Here is a 19791-nt window from a genome sequence, read left to right on the forward strand (position 1 = left end):
GGCGGGGGTGTCTGCCACGGATAACAGAGCAGGCAGGAGGGGGAGAGGACGAAGAGAAGAGCGGTGGACATATTTCTAATTTTATCTGACTTATTTAATTAAATTTTTATTGTTTTTATCGTCCTGCAGGCTCTGAGGGAAAATTAATTTGAAGCTGAGTTTTTTAAAAATAAAAATCGTTAGATTACTCTAAAGCAAAATGAGGGTAAATCTGTGTCAGTTACAGACAATCTGTTCACGTGAGCAGCTGTCAGTCAGCACCTGTCAACCTCCAGACGCACGACGGAGCGTGTCTAAACCAATCACTTTTGTTGCCATTGATCAGCTGACTGATTTAAATACATCTTAACATTCATGAGGATCTTTGCATTGACTGTTTATGGTTGAGTGTGGGCGTGTAGAGGGTAGAACCTGAGGCGGGACCTCGAGTGCAAACTCTGACGTGCAGCTGTGATTTATAAAGGAAGATGCGCAGAAACGTGCGTACGCACGGTTTTATAAATCTGAATTTTTTTGGCGTACGCCATTTCCGCCTTTTGGCCAAATGTTCACTTTTAGTATGGTTTCCACGCAATCCTTTAAAAATGAGACCCCTGAACATCTTTTTCACAAGTGATGGTAGGTTGGAGCAGGAGATGGATCAACAGATCATGGCCACATCCTCAGTAGGGTGTTGCTTCTGTCTGTCATGGTGAAGAAAAGTGAAGCTCTCGTTTTACTGGTCCAACTACATTCCAACCCTCCCCTGTGGTCAGGAGGTATGGATCATGACTGAAAGAACTGGAATACAATAGGCCGAAATGAGCTTCCTATAGGGTGGTAGGTCTTAGCCTTAGAGATAGGGAATCGAGACGCTGCTCCTCCGCATTGAAATAAGTCAGTTGAGGTGATTCTGGCATCTGATGAGGATGCCTCCTGGATACCAGGCATCTTCCATTGGGAAAGAACCTGAAGAGACCCAAGGGATCCCCAGGCAAAGTTGGAGAATGTCTCTGATGTAAGGATTTCTGGGTTTCCCTCTTGTACCGGTTGCCTCTGGGACCGGACTACAGATAAGCACTAGAAGATGAAGACAATAAAGGTTTTTTTTGTTTGTTTGTTTTTGTTTTTTTGCTTTTGAGAGTGTATAAATTGTATAAACTATACCTGCTTAGTTGTTCAAAAAACCTTGTTACTATTATCAGTATTATTCGGAAATTGCACATGTGCTGGTGAACCCTTGTCACAGTCTCTCATTCAGGTCTGTTTGGTCACCACGTTAGTCTAAAATGGCTGTTGTTCAGTCTTTTTATGAGGCAAGACAAAGTGGCAAATATAATGCAAACATCGTGAGGCAGATAAGTAGCAGAAGAAAAGCCTGGGTAGCAAATGAGGCAGTTTAGAAGCAGTGTTTTAAAAAAACTGCACTTTTGTGTGAGTTTTGGGGTTGGAGAATTTGCAGAACTTTTACATGCATGAACACTAAAGCTGATACAGTGTGTTGGCTTAGTACATGCAGAAAATGTTTTTTTTATCTTCCTCCAAAATTGATTGATTTGCCTGCCATCTGATTTATCAACTCTTGCATGTTTCTTTTTTTCATTGCTCGCTCTGTCTCAAGTCAAACTTTGCCCCATCTGATTTTATCAAAGCAAATTCTTTTCACTCAAAGAAAACCCATCAATGTACAGATCAAGTGTAACCACACACCCAAACAGACTCTATGGCGTTGTGAACTGACTGTGAGCCAGCGACCCTTGGCTGTGAAAGGGTTAACAGCGGTCGCGATCTATCCGTCGCTGAAGGCCAGCGCTCAATTATTCAACAAGCTGCGATCTGGTTTCATCACCAGCGGACGTTGCAGCCAGCAGTTTCTTTCAGGACGGGAAATAAACACAATATGGGTTTGCAGGTCCGTGGAGAAGGTAAACATGTGGGGCTGGTGGAGCTTTGATTCCAGTAATTCATCAAACAAAACCAAAAACTGATCCCACTGAGGATACAGCTGTGGATGTGCTGTCAGATACTTGCATCATAACTTTCTCGATGTATAAGTTGGGAATCACTCTCAGCAATTAGCACATCATATTTTAGCTTTCAGTGTGAAGTTTCTTGTTTGTTCTCTCACCTACCTGTTGGTTTTTCTGCTTTGTCCCCTTTTCCAAAGTGTTCCGTGTTCCCTTGATTAACTGTCACTAAGTATATTTGTGTTCTGTCCTTCACGCCTTGTTGGGTTTCCTGTCCCTCCTAACTGTCCAGTTTCCTATGAGTACCTTGCCAGGCAAAGTAGTAAGTCCTGAAGTATTTTGGTTAATAAATGCTTTTGATTTTCCATAACCACCATGTCTGAATCTGTGTTTTGAGTCGCCTCCTGAGTTTTTACCTAACCATTGACTGTGTTTTAACTAGTGTTGTCCAATACCAGCATTTTTACAAGTACAGTACAAAATGCCCAATACCCAGAACCGATAGTAATTCTATGATCAATACSGGGATTCTGATATTGCTAATCCTTTAGATATGTTACACTTTACACCTCAAGTGAAACRTTTGTCATGTTTAAGAAAGTTCTACAAGTTGAAAGAAGATCTTATTTATTGTTTTTATTTAAAATGTTTCGACAGTATATTTCATGCTGTATTAGGGCTGGGCGATATGGCCCAAAATCAGTATCACGATATATTGACGAGTTTACCTCGATAACAATAAATGCACGACCACACAGAAGTACACGGTATAGTATTGTCATAACATTATACACTGTGTCCATGTTCTTAGTCAAAGTACACAGTTTAGTATTTTCTAATGAAGCATTTCACAAAAATGTGAACCTAAACCATTTGGACCAAAGGGATTTGTAAGGAAGAGTTTGATTTTGAACAGCTTTTCTGTAGTTTATATTTGTCATTTTAGTGTTTTTAATATATTTAATAAAAAAAAACATTTTTGTCAAGACTTGAGTCAGACATAGTCATACAAATATTTAGCCATCTTCATAACTTTTCAGTGCAAACACATTATGTATGCACTATAATTTTATATTTTAAAAAGTATACCAAATATGTCTTTTGTACTGCACAAAATAACTTCTAGAAAAGTTGAATTGAAAGTGTGTGTTTGTTTGTGTGTGTGAGTGTRGTTGAGTGTGGTTATCTCCCTCCATATGTACTCTCGCAGAAGGACCAAAACAAAAGCTGATTGTTGCAGGCGATTGTGGAATTTGTGGCAGTTCGTTCGACCACACATCCTCTCAGTGGGCCGAGCCAAGACTCTGGGGTCAGAACATCCATGTGTGTGTTGTTGGAAATACAACATTTATGCTTTGTAGTGGGTGTCAGATATTCCATACAGTTTCCTATGATTTCTTCCTAGATTTTCCATATGAGCTCGTTTTGAGCCGCGTTGCTGTAAATTGTGTGTTTTTCCAGCAGTTCCTGCTGCATCACCTCCCATGTGGGGATTTGTTTTTGGAAAAAAAGTCCACTGTTGATAACTGAGAGCCTTCCTGATGACAAGCCAGTTTGCTGACAAAAAGGGAAAAATTCATGTTATTATTTTTTTCGCTCTTTAGTCAAAATATTTCTCAAAGTAAAAACAAGTTTTCAACCCCTGCAGTTCAAACAAACACAGTGGCCATATTGAATTTCATTTGCTCATGTTGTTGCACCACATCAGGCCCTAAAAACCCCTTTAGTTGACACTTTCAGATCATCACACTTTTATCCATCATCTGCATGTGTTTCAACAAATGGTAGTTTGTCTCTAAATGTCCACATGGACTAGAGCAAACTGATTTTTTTTTAGAAATCAAACTAACATCTTTATAAAATCAAAGTGCAAGCATTCCTTGAACAAATGCATTTCATGTCAGAGTTTCAGACAAAGAGCTTATGTTGAGAAATAACAGAACTGTAGCCATTTTGATCGAACCTTGATAAATGTGTGCACAATCTCATACAAAATCACAAGATGTCACACTCAGAGTATGTGTTATGAAGGCCTCTCAGCAACTGCCACACCAAGATTTAACTCTGTATCTGTAAAACTGACTAAGTTATACATGTTTTGTATGTATGAAGTGCCAAATAATGTAAAATAAAGTTAAAATAGGTCACTAACATGTTTTTATTATTTAGCTCTGTTCTGTTAGGTCTCTTTACCTACAGTGTTAGATTTGTTTGACAATGACACACAGAGAAGAATGTTTGTTTAACCAAACTTCCTGGGTTCTACTTTATTATGTCCCCACAGCATCAAAGCCCATTATAAAGGTTCCTACCCCCCATACGTCACATACCACCACATCCCCCTTTCTCAATTCAATTTTTGACCTCCAGGAAAAAAAATGAATAAACATTTACATAACACCACATGAAATATGGAGATTAATTCATTGTTACATTGTGCCACCAATTTTTAAACACATTAAATCAAATACAAGTAAAGATCTCTTTAGCACTATACTGACTGAGAGAATAAAAATGCAAACAGTTGGTTCCAGAGTCTTATGAACAAACATAGTCTTTCAGGTAAACTGGCCTAGTCCTTGTTCTTTTAGAAACTATATCCATTTGCTAAAAGGAGCTGCACGGTAGGCCATGAGAGCAAGATATGGATCTGTCGATTTCTTAAGAAGATTCTTTACAGTCCTCACAGCCTCCCCRTTGCTCTGAGGAAAGTAGGGACATTATGTCACATGTCTGAAGTTCCACTCTTGTGCAAACTGTGTGAACAGCTCTGAGGCAAACTGTGGACCATTGTCAGACCACACCTCTTCGGGTATGCCATGCCGTGCAAAGATGGACTTAAACTGTAAAATCACAGCTTCTGAAGGAGTAGAGGCCAGTTTAGCAMCTTCAAAGAACCTTGAAAAATAGTCCAAAATTATGAAATAATGTTTGTTTTCCAGCTGAAACATATCAGCGCCAACTTTGGACCATGGTCTCTCAGGAAATTTAGTAGGTAACAARGTCTCTCTGACATATGTCCTCTCTSTGGCACAGATGACAYAGTTCCCTATCATTTAGGCCAACTCTTKGCKAAGTGGCAGCCACCAAACTGACTGTTTGGCTCTCTCCCTGCACTTTGTTATCTCCAAATGGCCCTCATGCAGCTTGGAGAGAATGTCTGCTCTCAGGGATGCTGGAATAACTATTCTGCCTCCATACAGCAATAGTCCTTTCTGAACTGTGAGCTCACCTGAGAAGGGAAGGTATGGTTGAAATGCTCAGCCAATAGAGTGCTTATCTGGCCATCCTTCTTTACAAAACAGTTTTATTTGCTGGAGAATGGGATCTTTRTCTTGGTGATCTTGAATTTCTTCCAGTCTCTTATCTGCAGCAGGCAAGCTTGCARTGACTGAATTTACATACAGTTTTATTTCCTCTTCAAACTGTTTTTCTCCCATCTTGCTGACAGGAGCTCTGGAAAGAACATCTGCAGTYGCCATCTCCTTACCTGGTACATGAGAGATAGAGAAGGAGAACCTCATAAGTCTCATACGCAACTGTTGAATGCGTGGAGGTAATTCATCCAAMCTTTTYGAGCCAAGCAGTGGGACTAAAGGTTTATGATCAGTCTCAATGTGGAAACKTTTCCCAATCAGAAACTCAGAAAATCTCTCACAGGCTCAGGTTATAGCAAGTGCTTCTTTTTCAATTTATGCATATCACTGCTCCATACTGCTGAGAGATCTTGAGGCGTATGCTATAGGTTTCCATTTCATGTCAGCTTGTTGCTGAAGAAGTACAGCATTGATCCCATGTGAAGAAGAGTCAGCAGAGACAAGTGTGTCAGCTTTAGGGTCATATAAAGCCAGCCCTGAGGGTGTGGTCAGGTCTGCTTTAATACTGTTGAAAGCCTCCTGCTGTAGGGGTCCCCAAGACCACAAATTGGACTTCCTCAGTAAATCTCTGAGGGGATGTGTCTTCTCTGACAGATRGGGCAAGAACTTTCCAAGGTGATTTGTCATTCCTAGAAAGCRTCTGACCTCGCTCACATTTGTTGTCTCTGTCATTTCTTTAATGGCRTTCACWTTTTCAGGGTCTGGATGAAYGCCTGATGCTTCARTAAWCTGTCCCAGGAATTTAAYCCTGTTCTTTGAGAACTCACACTTCTCATTGAGAGTGAGGAGGTTTCTTTTTCTGCCAGTGAACCCAGGAAGGCAACATCTTCGTTTGCATTATCAGTCACTGTGGCTACATTCACTTCAAACAGTCTTTTTGTTCTACACATCCGTGCAAAATGTCCCCACTTTCTGCAGTGATGACATATTGCCTCTCTAGCAGAACTTTAGCTCAGATTGTGTCTGTTTGGATCTCCACACCTTGTGCAGTGATATAATCTCTCCTGTAACTTTGCCCCACTTGTTTCTTCTGGGCGCCGCCATGTTGATGCGCATACATTTTATCCAGCTGCACATTGGATAAGTCGGTTTTAAAATTGTTATTTAGCATTTCCTGCTGTCTTCTAAACTGTTCAGTTTGTCTGGCACGATTAATGGCCTTTTCCAAAGTCAGATCAGGGTCCATTTGCAGCTGCTYRGATAAACGTTTGTCTTTTAAGCCAACAACAAATCTGTCTCTTACCATTTCATCATGCAGAGCTCCAAAATTCTGCGAGACATTGCAGCGCCATATGAAAGTTGTCCACTGTCTCTCCCATTTCTTGCTGTCTTTGGCTGAATTTAGCTCGCTCAAATATTATGTTCCTGCGAGTAACAAAGTGAGCATCCAACCTTGTCCTCACAGTGTCATAATCCTTAGCTTCCTCTGAGCYAAGATGAAATGAGACAATAATGTCCTCAGCCRCRTCCCCCATCGTATAAATTAAGGMATTTACTTGATTCTCRTCTGCTTGTCTCCAAGCCTGAAGCGATGCKGAATCTTTCAAACCTTTTAATCCACTTCAGCCAGTCCTCCGACCTGAATGTGAACTTTTCTGGTGGTGAAACTTGAAAGTGGCTCATTTTGCCTCGTCACTCCTTGCATCATTTTGTTTCCTCCAGACGACGTCAGCAGCAGTCCAGTCGACGTTCTGCCTTCATCTCCAGGAACTATTTCTTCAATGCTTCTGACACCATGTTCTGTTAGGTCTCTTTACCTACAGCRTTAGATTTGTTTGACAATGACACGCAGAGAAGAATGTTTGTTTAACCAGACTTCCTGGGTTCCACTTTATTAAGTCCCCACAGCAACAACACCCATTATAAAGGTTCCTACGCCCCCATACGTCACATACCACCACAAGTTCAATTTCTGAGTGTACAATCCAAGTGAAAATTTTCCACTAACTATATGTTTTTTAGCTCACTGTTCTTACATTTTGCTCATTTTTCCTAAATGTTCAATTTGAATGTTAAATGTTGTGTCTAAATATAAAATTCCAAACCTAAATATAAAAGATAAACCTTAAATGTTGCAGYTAAATAATAAAGTTTACATTAAAGTATTTCAGAATGGAACGCAGCCTTTGTTGTTGGTACGTGGCTTTTCTGGTGATGTCATCATCCTGCGACAAAAGCAAGTGCTAATGCAGCTAACACTGCTGATGCTACTAATGCTACTTAAGGTGGCCTTTAAAACCTAAAATATGTTAATTGAAAACAATATGGATGGTACCTGTCTGGCAGTTTGAAGGGCGGCTCGGTCACCGACCGCAACTGCAAGTGAAATGAGACGGTCTTGATKTAAGTTTGCATGGCAACGCACTATCCCATTACCACAGCGATTGGTTTCATATCTGACTTAAAATGCGTTGGGACGTGTATTCACATGTCTTTTCACTGGAAGAATAACTTCACAATTAAAACATTGCATGTAAATAAATAAAAAAAGAGTAATAATTCAAGTTTAGCTCCAGTATCAGTGCTTGTAGCCACATTTTATTTGAYATCTTATTGCATCATAAAGTTTATCAGCTAAGTTGCTAAACTTACATTTACAAACAAATTCTTTGGTCCGTGATGAATTTGCAAACTATTCTGACTTTGTAAAAAAAAATAAAAATAAAAACTCCGCCGTTGTTTCTCTGTTTAGTTTGCTGTCGGTGCACTGAATCCTGGTATATCCTCGGCCGGGAAGGAAATCGGATGCATCCTTGATTTTAGAGATTTTGTGGGCCACATGAGGAGGAGCCTTCGAATTGGGACAGCACTTTGCGCGGGGGAGTGATGTATGCGGCCGACAAATATGCACTCAGAGGATGCAGCCCATAAATTSAGACACAGCCTGTATTCCATTCCAAATTACTTTAATGTTGACTGCAACATTTGCATTTAACTTTTACATTTAGATTTACACATTTATATTTAGAATTCAACATTTAACTTTATTTGAAAATTAGCTGAGTTAGAGGTGGGTTTTTTTTTTGTTTTGTTTTGTTTTTGTTTTGTTTTTTGTCTTCTAAGGTGGCAGCCATCTTGAATTCCACTGATTTTCAGAAGTTTATCAGTTGTAKAGGTGCATCTAATGGTTATTTCTTGATCCAGTGGTTCAAAAACAGAAAGTGTAATAAATGCACATGTCAGGCTCCCACAGTGTAGGAGGTGATTGGTGGGGTGCAGATCTGCACTGAGAGGCGCTCAGAGGTTAAACTGGCAGACACCCGTGTCTCCCCCAACATAATGACTCCCAGCTGGGCTCCTCTCAGTGTTTACTTTAAAACTTCGCTGTGGACTCCGTCCCTCACCGACTGGTCTTACTGGAAACTTCAGACATCCAGATCTTTCTCTTCACTCCATCTCAGTTTGTCCGCTCGTCTCTTTTCTTCAACTCTCTCTCTCTCCCTCTCTCTCTCTCTCTGCATCTCATTTTCTCCAACCCACCCACACACTCGCTCCATCCTTGCCTATTTTCTTCCTCCTCTCTCTTTTTCTACATTTTTTATCCTCATTTACCCAGATCCCAGGRAAGTAATACACATCTGATTTAAAARCTAGTTCTCAAAAAAAAAGTACATTTCCCCCCAACCCAAGCACTTTTTCTGCAGCCAGGAAGCAGAGGACGTGTAGGGAGTCATGGGAGATTAGACAATCTGAATTATTCTGTTGTCTCCTTCAATTTCAGGGCAAGCTGCCCGGATCTTTACCCTAAAGTATTAGATGTTTGAAGCAATTTTATTTTTCCGGTTGTTATTTTTCTTTTCAGCAAATCGCTTTGTTGGGTGGGTGAGCTCAGTTTAAAGCTTGTTGAGAAACAGATAAAATCATTGATAAATTAGTAAAAAAAAAAAAAAAAAAGGCTGAAACATGTTATCAACAGCCATCATCACCTTTTGTCTTTGTCTCTCACCTTGGCCACATGCTCCGGATGTATTTTTAGTCTGCACAAGCTGGACTCACGCACACAGTTTAGTTACATAACATGATTTGGGATCTGTTCTGAGCAACAACAAAAAAAAGGGAAGAAAGAAAGAAAGCTTGTGGAACTGTCATTTTCATGTGAGCTCTTGCAGGTCACCTGTTCCTTTCTGTGTTTGTATCAGCAGAGCTGGACACAAAACCTTCATCCATCTCTCTCAGCTGATTCTCTTTCTTTCTTTCTTTCTCGGGTGTGTAGGTGGTAAATGAGTGTGATCACGCCGTCGAGCTGGAGGCACAATTAAACAGCTTCTATAAATGTCTGCAGCCAAGCTGGTGGAGCTGTCAGAAATACAGTATGTTGCGAAAGAGGAGTTCAACACTGAACGAAAACACGCTGCTTATGAAATCAGGCGTCTCGTCTCAAGYGAATTACAGCACGAAATTAGAAAAATGGAGAAAGCAGCACAGAATAATCTGAATGTGATTAGGTGAACATGACTTAAATATGACTGGGTCGGATTTTATTGCTTTTACAGCATATTGAAGTGAAGCGATGCACTCTGCCCACTATAACTGGTCCAGTTCTTGTTCTTGACACCTTGAGTGGACAGTTGTCTAATTTGTTGCAGCGTATGCAACATGTTTTAGTATTGTTGGATCCCTGGTTTGTATCTGTTAATCCAGCTCTCTGCTCCCCTTTCACACCAGCTCCTYGTTTGTAATCACCACACCTGCTGGGCGGAGCAATAAATTAATRACATTACACAAATAAATCAGTATCAATAAAAAATATGTGTTAAAAGTTACCAACACATTTCTTTTTTCTCTCTCTTCWAGGAGGTTGTATCACAAGAAGAAGATGTCACTCAGCCCCAGTCCAATCCCCAGATCGACCCGTCTGAGCTCGTCCCACGGCTGTGCCACCTGGTGCGCTCTGAGACGGGCTACGGCTTCAACCTCCACAGCGATCGATCACGGCCCGGTCAGTTCATCCGCTCCCTGGACCAGGGCTCCCCTGCAGAAACTGCCGGACTCCGACCCCAGGACCGACTCATCGAGGTAGGGAGGATACGTTTAAACACGTTTTAAATTTGCAAAGCTCAGTAATCTGAAGCTGGTTGGGTTTGTGCACGACAAAAAAAAAATCTAAATGTGTTTTTCCATAATTGCGTAGAGTTGAAAGGAAAATATCAAGATGTAAGGAGATATTCTGAGTGTTGGTGTTGTTGAACAGTGAACTCTGATGCAGCAGACTGGGGGAAATGGGGAAAAAAGCAACAAAATAATTATTTATAAATGACACCGAGTTTGTCTGGTTTGTGTCAGAGATAAGGATAATTGACAGCATGTGAGAAACTTCCCACAAGAGAAGCAATTTAACCCTTCACCTCATGCACGGTTTCCTTTTTTTCTTTTAGTTTTGTGTCCTGGTGCTGCATCACTCTGTGCTTTCTCTTCCAGTTTTGCACATGTGGCATAATTTCCACACAGCTTTCCATTTTATCTCCTGTGAATAAATAACATTTTACTGGAACACTGGCACGCAGCGTCGTCCAAGGCTGCTCTTTTTTTTCCAWAACTGGAAAATTCATTTGCACCATGTGTGCAAAAAGAACCAACCTTGTTTGGTTACACTTATACACTTATAATTAAATTAATGTATTAAAAGAAAAATACCAGARCAGCTTAGATCTGATGCTACAAAATAATTTGCCAAGTTTTACTACGTTTTGTGTCCCACATCTAATGAGATACAGATGTGATCCCATCTCAAGATTACTTCACACTGCACACGTCACACTTGTTTTTTAAGAAAGGAAGGAGGCTCAGCTCAAAGGAGAGGAGTTTATGCACCATATATGAGAAATAAATGATGCACAATAAAGAAAATATCAGCAAAGAAAATATATACAAATAGAAAGAAACTAGGAGTCCCACGTCCCAAATTAATGGTGCTTTATTGGATCCAAAATAAAGTTGCTTCCATCATTTTTATAAACAGTTTTTTTCTTTTTTTAATATGAGGGTAAACACACAGTAGTCACACATCTTTCCCAGGATCTTTGGCTTCCTTGGTGTATGTCAGGGTCGAGGCAGGAAAAACTGAGAGTCTGATTTTCTGTCAAGATCATTTTGAGATCAAAAGCTGCAAAATTAAGSACAAAAAGTAAGGAAATTTGCCTTTGGTAGATTATTTTTTTTAGTGGAACAATGCTTCCTGGCAAAATCTGTTAACTTCCCTGTTAAATGGTTTTAAATTTGTAAGGAACATGCATTTGTGAGATGAGCAGTAGAGCTGAGTATGTAGGTTGCCTGGTATAAGATTAAGTTTATATACTGCATATCCAGATAATTTTGCATGTTTCAGCAGGTAATTTTTAAAATATATTGTTTTTTTTTCTCCATGATAGATATTTGTCTAGTTTTGTGGCCATTTGCTGATACAAACACTAAAAGAGCTGCAAATGTTTTCTATTTGAAAAGGAATCAAGTTAAGAACTTCTCTATTTAATTCCACCAGTTGATGTCCATCCATAACCACGCTCTAATCAATTTGTATAGAGACGTACAAAGAGTATTTTGAGTCAGTTTGGGGTAGAATATTAATCACATTAAAGCCTTGGTATTAGAGGGAACTGATGCTCTGAAGCTCCGCCGGTGAGAATCTGTGGGAAYATCCTGTAAAAGGTCACTGATGGCACCAAATGTCCTCCACTTCCCTGATAGGTTTCCATTTAGGAATAACACCAAACAGTCGTTTCGTTTCATCTGAGCTGTCAGCTGATCCTCTTTCATTTGTGAGAAAAAGTTTCTGACATATTACTTTTATCTCTGATCTCTTCAGACATCTTTTCTTCTCAAAACAAACCGATCCAACAAATAAAGCTATATCTGGAGTTTATTAGCCACATTTGGACCAAAAATTCTATAGCAATAATGTGTGTGTGTGTGTGTGTGTGTGTGTGTGTGTGTGTGCGCCCTGTTAATTACAGTAGTCTAATCATAAACGTGCTCGTGTTGTCTGTCAGCAGCTTGTTAGAGAGGTGAACAGCCATGAAGAGCTCTCTCCCCCCACGGCTCATTACGCTGGAGATGTATCAGCAGCTAGCGTAGTAAAGGCCAACATGATGGCTCAACTTTCTGCCCTGTGTTCAGTGAACGCCTCGCTGGTCTCTGCCGTGGCTGCATTCAGCCGAGTGTGCTCTGAGAACTTGAGTGGGACAACAGAAAACTCACACAGACRTGAAGTTTAGAGGTTGATGTCACAATAGCTCTCGTTTCAGCACCACTGTGAGTTTATACCTGCCTGTCATCACTTCTGTCTCAGTTTTTCCCAGACGAATCTTTGTTAAACTTTCTCAAGCTGGTTTTAGTTCTCAGCAGTGGAAATAAAACCTAATAATAATTATAAACTTGTATTTGAAGCTCWCCACTTTGCCTAAAACTACAACTCCAAATAAAAAACAGCAACCCCACAGCATGATGCTGCCTCCACCTTGCTGCAGCGTGGGAACACTGTTGTTTTTTTCATCCCCAGTCTTGTTCCTGTTAGCCTGAAAGCCTCTGCCACATGCAGGAGACRAGAAAGAACAAAACAAGTGAAGGACAACTGCAGCCTTTCCATGACTAAACATCCACAGAGGAGATAGCAACGAAGGGGTGGGTTTAGGGGTAAATGATTTATTTTTTAAGTAGATCGAACTGAATCAGTTGGGGTTGAGAGTGTTTAAAAGTCCAGTTGTTGATGCAATGATGCCATACTTGCAAATGAAGACCAGTTTTCAGCTCTGTAACAGGGGGGGCTTCTGAGTGAATGGTAAACTTTACAAAATAAATATTTATGTCTAATAACTGAACTGGTTTCCTGCTTTAATTCAGGCTTTCACTTTGAACACATTTCTAAAGTTGTACTGTGGGAACAGTCTTGTTCCTGATACAAACTTTGGAAATGTGGTTAAAGACATCCACTTTGGTTCATCCAACCAGAACACAGTTTTCCAGACAACTTGAAGACATTTGATTGATTTGGATTGACTGATTCTTCCCTATTTACCTGAGCCTTTTRTAAGAAAGGTCTGCTCTACCACACACATATGGAGACACAGGAGAGTGTGATCACATTCACTGATTCGTTTTTTTATTAATTTATTCATCAGTTTTGAAAAGAAGTCCAGTTTTTGCTAACGTCACAGTTGTTCCACATTTTTCCCACTTCTTAGTGACTATATTCACAGTGTTTCAGTGGAAATGAATCCTGGTGATTTATTGGTACCCATCTCCTGATTGATGGAGCTCTATGTGAACCTTGGATTTTGCTGTAGCTAAAACAGCTGAAACTAAAATCCTGCCGGCTGTGGCAGCTGAGCTTTAWATCCTGTTGATCAGTCACCCAAACAGACCAAAGGCTGTGATTAAATAATAAAGTGCTTCAACACATCATTAGTTTAGGGATGTGCGCAGTTATGAAATCAGCATGTTTCATYTTTTTAGTTTATAACCTGGCTACACTTTTACATTTTAAATTAAGGATTACAAGCTGAAATGTTCCAGTAAAAGTGGATAACCTTTTAAAATGATTTCATATTTTACATAAAAAGCCTCTTTTTTTTTTCAGGGAAAGACTCTTTGTATTTACTGAACATTTCATCAAGTACTAATAAGTACAATCTTGACTTTTCTTGTTGTGCCACTTTTGCTATACTTTGTTTATCATTTCAGAGAATAATATTGTACTATATATACTTTTATAAAGAAGAAGATACCTTTCAGGTGCACAGGATCTCTGTGCAGTCACACACTCAGTATCAGGAGGTTTAGAAGAATAGCCTCATGGGAAATGAGTCTGTCCTCAGCTCCTACAGCAGGTATTAATTAACTTAGTGAGAAGAGAACAGTGAATTATTCTGTGTGGTTGGWTTGTTAATGAAGTCTGTGAACCGAGACACACCTGTTGTTGGCCAAATACAAAGATATTTGTTCTCACTGTGATAAACTCATGATGGGATAAAACAGATGGAGTGGTTCACATATATTATTTGATGATGTTCTTTCATTTCTGCACCGCTCATTGTCGTCTTCTCTCCTCTCCCCGAGTTTCCCTTCAGTTTCCTTTTTCCACCTGAAGAAGCCACAGGGTCGGACTCACAGCGTCTGTTTGTTCGCACCAATTTGTCTCGCCTTGCTCTGCTAAAAGTGAAAGCCAAAGCAAACTATTCTCCCTTTTCTATTTCTTTGTTTGTCTTTTCTCCTCCGCCTCGTCCTGAGCGGTGAATTTTAAACAAATTCTCCATCAGCACACAGATACCTGAAACCCGTGGCACAGCCGGAGCCCAGGAGAGCCATCAATAATTGATTGTGCACCAACGCTAACTTTGGTGCGACGCTACGCTCTGAAACGTAGTTGTTGAAACACGGCGAACAGATAAGAGCAGGCAGCAGCAGACGGCTGTTTGAATAACTGTGGGCCGAGGTCAGAAAGCTGTCAACATTAGCCTGTTCAAATCGTATTTGAACTTTACGTTGCACTATCACCCGCATGTACAGTTTTCTGAAACTTTTTTTTGTAGAAAAAAATCATTAATCACTTATGACTTAAAAAAATGGAACAAATTGTAAAAACTGCATTCTCTCTAAAAAAAACATGTGGCCTATTAGAAAATATTTTGTTGATGCCTGACTCCCCCTAGTGGTTGAATGAGGGGACACATGTGCTCTTTGTAGAATATTGTCTTTATTGTCTAGTTTACATGGACATTTGTATACATTGAATTGTCAGGCAGGTTGTTTGCTTTATATATACATGTTTATTTAGAGCTTTTGTTCTTCCATTCATACTAAACTATAACAAACACTCTCCAGAGGGCACAATATACATCTGAAGCTGATCTGTGAAATTCAGTGTGACATTAATGCACCACTACTTGCTCACACAGAGAATGTTTGTTCTGCTCTGCAGGTGAATGGTGTGAACATTGAGGGCATGAAGCATTCGGARGTCGTGGCCTTCATAAAGAAAGGAGGGGACCAGACGTGGCTGTTGGTTGTGGATCCCGACACGGACGAACACTTTAAAAAGAGCGGAGTGGTTCCTACAATCAGCCATGTCAAAGGTGGGACTTCACTCTTTTATCCTTTTTAGATTAAGGTGGCAGGAATTTTAAAGGRGACATGTGTAAAATCCAATTGTTTTGATGTTAAATGCATTTTTGTTGTGTACTTGGAGTCTCTAGGAGTGTAGAAAAGTTTAATKTAGTCTCCCAGTTCGGCTTAGAAATCTTTATATGCTGTTTGAGTCATATTTTTCAGTTTTYGCTATTTTCTATGATGTTTACAGAATTATTATGTCAAATTATTTGCGGCAGAACTTTACTACAATTACATCATCGTCATTCTCCACTGACTCTGGGTCAGACTCTCGCTCCAACATGTAAGGCTGGATGGACAAGTCTTCTGTTGTTGACATCTTTTAATTCATTTGTTAATAAAACGTTTCTATCAAACTRGAATGGATGCAGGGTTTAAAGAGACAGCCTCAAAACGAGTTGATCTGAGACACACCTCAAAAAAGGGGTGAAAGAGGGGCTTGTGGAGTTACAATAAGGAGGAATTCAGACYGAAGCCTTGCAGTTCCATTTTATAAAGACCCCCAACTGAAGTGTTTAAATGTGAAAAACAAAGATTTAAAAGCATGATGTGTCCACTTTAATGTAAATATTTGCTGTCAAAATGATTGATAAGTCTTTCTTTTATGACAATAATCATCAAGTAGAGGCTTGAGGACTACATTCGGCTCAGGAAGCATATTCTATTCATGCAACAAAGAGTTTATATATTAAAACCTTGSATTACTTGAAGGAATGACTAGCACTTCTGCCATTAATACCAGTGTTAAGACTCATTATATTCAGAAATAAAAGTTTCTCAGACCTTAAAAATGTGTTTTGCATGAATTTACTCCTAACAAAATCTTGCGCTACTCACCAGTGTTCAGAGTGGGTGCCGGTGGATGACTGTCAGCGACTACTATTGTATCAAATTGGACTGAGTTATATTTATTTTTGTGATTTACAATTGTTTGTCCAGTTGTCCAGACTTCTCTATAAAAATGTAATGAATAAAACTGTTAAACAAATGATCCAATTTACATATTGCTGTCTGTGAACTATTTATTTTCCCAGATTACGATGGTCCACCCATATCCAACGGCTCCCACAGCACTCAGGTCAACGGCAGCTCCACCACCCAGTCCATCAGGTCCACTCACTCTGACCTCAGCAGTCAGGGCAACAGCACGCAGGTGGGTGTGACGATTCGTGCACGTTTGGTCATCTACATCAAAGCCCACAATCCTTTAATCTGCCTCACATTTCCATTTCCAATTGTCCGTGTTTTTTACACTCCAGCTGGCAGATGACGAGGGCAGCCGGCTCTTGGACCCGTTCGCAGAGATAGGTTTGAGGTTGGCCGCCACAGCGGCGGAGGAAAAGTTGAAAGTCCACTCCAAGGAAAAGAAGAAGGCCCCGCAGATGGATTGGATAAAGAAATATGAGCTCTTCAGTAATTTCTAGGACGTTCCTCTCCAGAGACACTTCAGAGACCAAACGATGGCGCTCCGTGCAGCATTCTGGGCGGACAGGAACCAAGACTAACTGGTGTTAAACGTGGCGAGAAAATAAAAGTTGTCCAAAGGATTTTATCCTGTTTCAGACGCCCTTTAACAGTTACTCTTCTGTCGACACGAGCAAAGAGCTGAATGTTTGCAACAACTGTTTCATTTGCAGATAAGAGTATTTACAAAAAGACTGATATCAACTCTACATTAATTCTTCTTACTCAGAAAGACTAACTATAGCAGCTATTTTTGTATTTAAATCTTATAAACAGCTCTAAATAAGTAGTAGTATCCCACCATCATGGACTGTCTTCAGGAGTAGACACTGTGACGTTAATGACTGTGGACATCGAATTTTCTCTGAATCAGTCTGAGGACATCTGAAACTGGCTGAAGATCACTGTGAACGAGTGGAGGCTCTCCACTTCCACCCTGTGCAGTCACTTTGATAAGTGTTTTAACCAAACTCTCATTCAGGAGCTGAACCACTGTGGATCAAACCAGTTTTATATCTTGTAGGTCTAAAATCTCATTTTTTACAGAAGGACATTGTGCACAAATTTGCACAACAGAATGTTGTGAACACAAACTTTTTGTGTTGAAAAGGGACAAAAAGCAACAAAAGAAATGAGGTCTAAGCATTAATGCATATTGAAATGAGGGATGGGTTCAAGGCTTCATGTCTTCATTCATCTTATAAAACTGCCTCCCGACCCCCAAAAAATAAAAGAAACTTATATGAGGTCAAGAAAGAAAGATTCAACAATAAATTATAAGCGGTGTTATRAAGATGTTTTAGACCTTTTAAAGTGGGGGTTTCTGTGAAAAGATTATAAACTTTTAAACTAACGGCTAGTCCAAACACAACAAAGAGGGCGGACGCTGTCGCAAACATTTCTCTGCAGTTCTTGCAAACACTGTTTCATAGGATCTTATGCAAATTCACATCAAACTGTTATTTACACAGAATTATTCAGTTATATGTTAGCACAAGTAGCAGCAGATGCAGATGCTGCAAGTCCTCTGCAAACCAGCATACTTCAAAACTTCATTTTCAAAACTTGCAATATAGCTAAATTCATTTTCAAACCAATGGATTTAATTTCACTTTATGCAAATTCAGATTCATTCTGAGCTATTCAAATTCAGTTTCTGATGGCACAAGTTTCTTCCCATRAGTACACAACAAAATGTRTTTAACTGCTAAATGCTTTTGCATGGTTTGTCCCCCTTAAATATGTTTGCATGAACTTTAAAGAAATRTTGAAGACCTTTTAATACAGATATTTTAGAAGTAGGTCAACTCAGACCAAACTGATGAATAGCTATGCAGGGCTAAGACCAAAGGGGATTTTTCTTGTCTTATATGGATGGTTTAGTCATTTTTGAAGTAATGTTCTGTGATTGAGAACAAGCTATGAAAAGAAAAAAGTGGCTATACAGATTGGTCTTCATTTTTTATATGCTTCAGGACTCATACACTAGCATAATAACACAGTAAAACAGTGACCCACTGCAAAACTATCAAGGTTTAACTTAGTTACGCTAGTTTTCTATCACATMAGCATGATGTTTTTTTTAAAGAGATTCATTTTATTTCCATAAAAGTTGCTGTAATGGGTCGTTCAAACATCTATCTACAACAGGTAAGATATTGATTGTTCATAGCTTTTTCATAGAACCCCAGTTTAAAAGCCTTGATGTGAATTTTTGATTCGGTTTGAAATATGAAGGCATGTTGTGTTTTTCTAAGAAGATATGGAAGGAAAACTGATACCCTGGCCAAGTAGCCTACCATTAAAATGTCAGTATTAATTATATTTATTTTGTATTAGATTCATTTAACAGCGCAGAATGTTAAAAGAGAACATCGTATTCTTTGTCACTAAATAACTGGAAGGAATTTCATGGTAATATCTCAGAATATGTTATCAGAATAAGTGTTTAGTCTTGCTTTATGGAATGTGAAACAAAACAGGACAAACTGGTGGGAGAAACCATATTTGGGAAGTAAATACGACATAAATCTTAGTGTTTACAGCTTTATTTTAAGAAACAAGAGCCAGCGTTTGAAGTTTTTGAAMTCTAAATGTCCTGTGGGATGTGGCCAGATCTGTTGCAGTTTTGTGCAGCAGTTTGTTGGGTGGAGGGTGAGGTGGAGAAGCTCACAGAGGACAGCGATGAAGAGGAGAAGCTTGGGAAAGACAGAGGGAGCCGTGGAGATTACTGAGGATTTTTAAGAACGCGGGAGCAGCTGTTGTACACATGCTCACACGCATGTTTGTATGTGGAGAAGGTATGCAGTACATGCCACAATCCAAAGAATGTTGATGTTATTGCATTGCCRTCATTTGTACCCTCTCAGCAAAACAAACTGTCACATGTGGAACAGCAGGTTGCTTTTTTCAATAAAGTGTGACAATGGCGTTGAATTAAATATCGTCTTTCCCACCTGTCCTGCTGGATCATATTTCATTTTGTCTGGTTCTGCTCTGGCTTTCATTCCTTCTCTTTATTGGTTGTTTTTGTTCCCTTTTTCCTTCATTTGTTCCCGTTTCCTCTTTTTTATTTTTTCCACTCAGCACCCTTTTTGTCYCCCTCTGGTCGAGGATTATGTTGGCATAAAGTTTCAGGTTCAGTCTGTTCTCAGAGTTCTGCACCAACCAGCTGCTGGGAGCTTTGGGACACATAGAGGTTAAACAGGAGTTAAAAGTGTGTTTGTGAGAAAGACTGAGGAGGAGTTTGTCTGTCCTTTGTGTGTGTGCATGTGTGTGTTGCTTTTGTATGCAGAAGGTTGGCTACAGTTTTGTTGTAGTTCTATTTTTTTATATTTTATTTAATACATATTTTTTATGAGAAATTCAAAACAGTGCAGCAAGTTTATATATATATATATATA

At 39.6% G+C, this 19791-nt stretch overlaps 1 protein-coding gene across 1 annotated transcript in view; it reads left to right on the plus strand.

Moving 5' to 3' along the window:
* Positions 1–19347, plus strand: part of LOC106520406 (Na(+)/H(+) exchange regulatory cofactor NHE-RF2) — a 36884-nt gene extending 17537 nt beyond the window's left edge. The window contains exons 3-6 of the mRNA XM_014012494.1: positions 10118–10339; positions 15237–15390; positions 16459–16577; positions 16684–19347. Coding sequence (XP_013867948.1) covers positions 10118–10339; positions 15237–15390; positions 16459–16577; positions 16684–16848 — 660 coding nt within the window. The 3' untranslated portion in view covers positions 16849–19347. The remainder of the gene's footprint in view (positions 1–10117; positions 10340–15236; positions 15391–16458; positions 16578–16683) is intronic.
* The last annotated feature ends 444 nt before the right edge of the window (positions 19348–19791 follow it).

This window comes from Austrofundulus limnaeus, unplaced genomic scaffold, assembly GCF_001266775.1.
Source record: "Austrofundulus limnaeus strain Quisiro unplaced genomic scaffold, Austrofundulus_limnaeus-1.0 Scaffold91, whole genome shotgun sequence".
Lineage (NCBI taxonomy): Eukaryota > Metazoa > Chordata > Actinopteri > Cyprinodontiformes > Rivulidae > Austrofundulus > Austrofundulus limnaeus.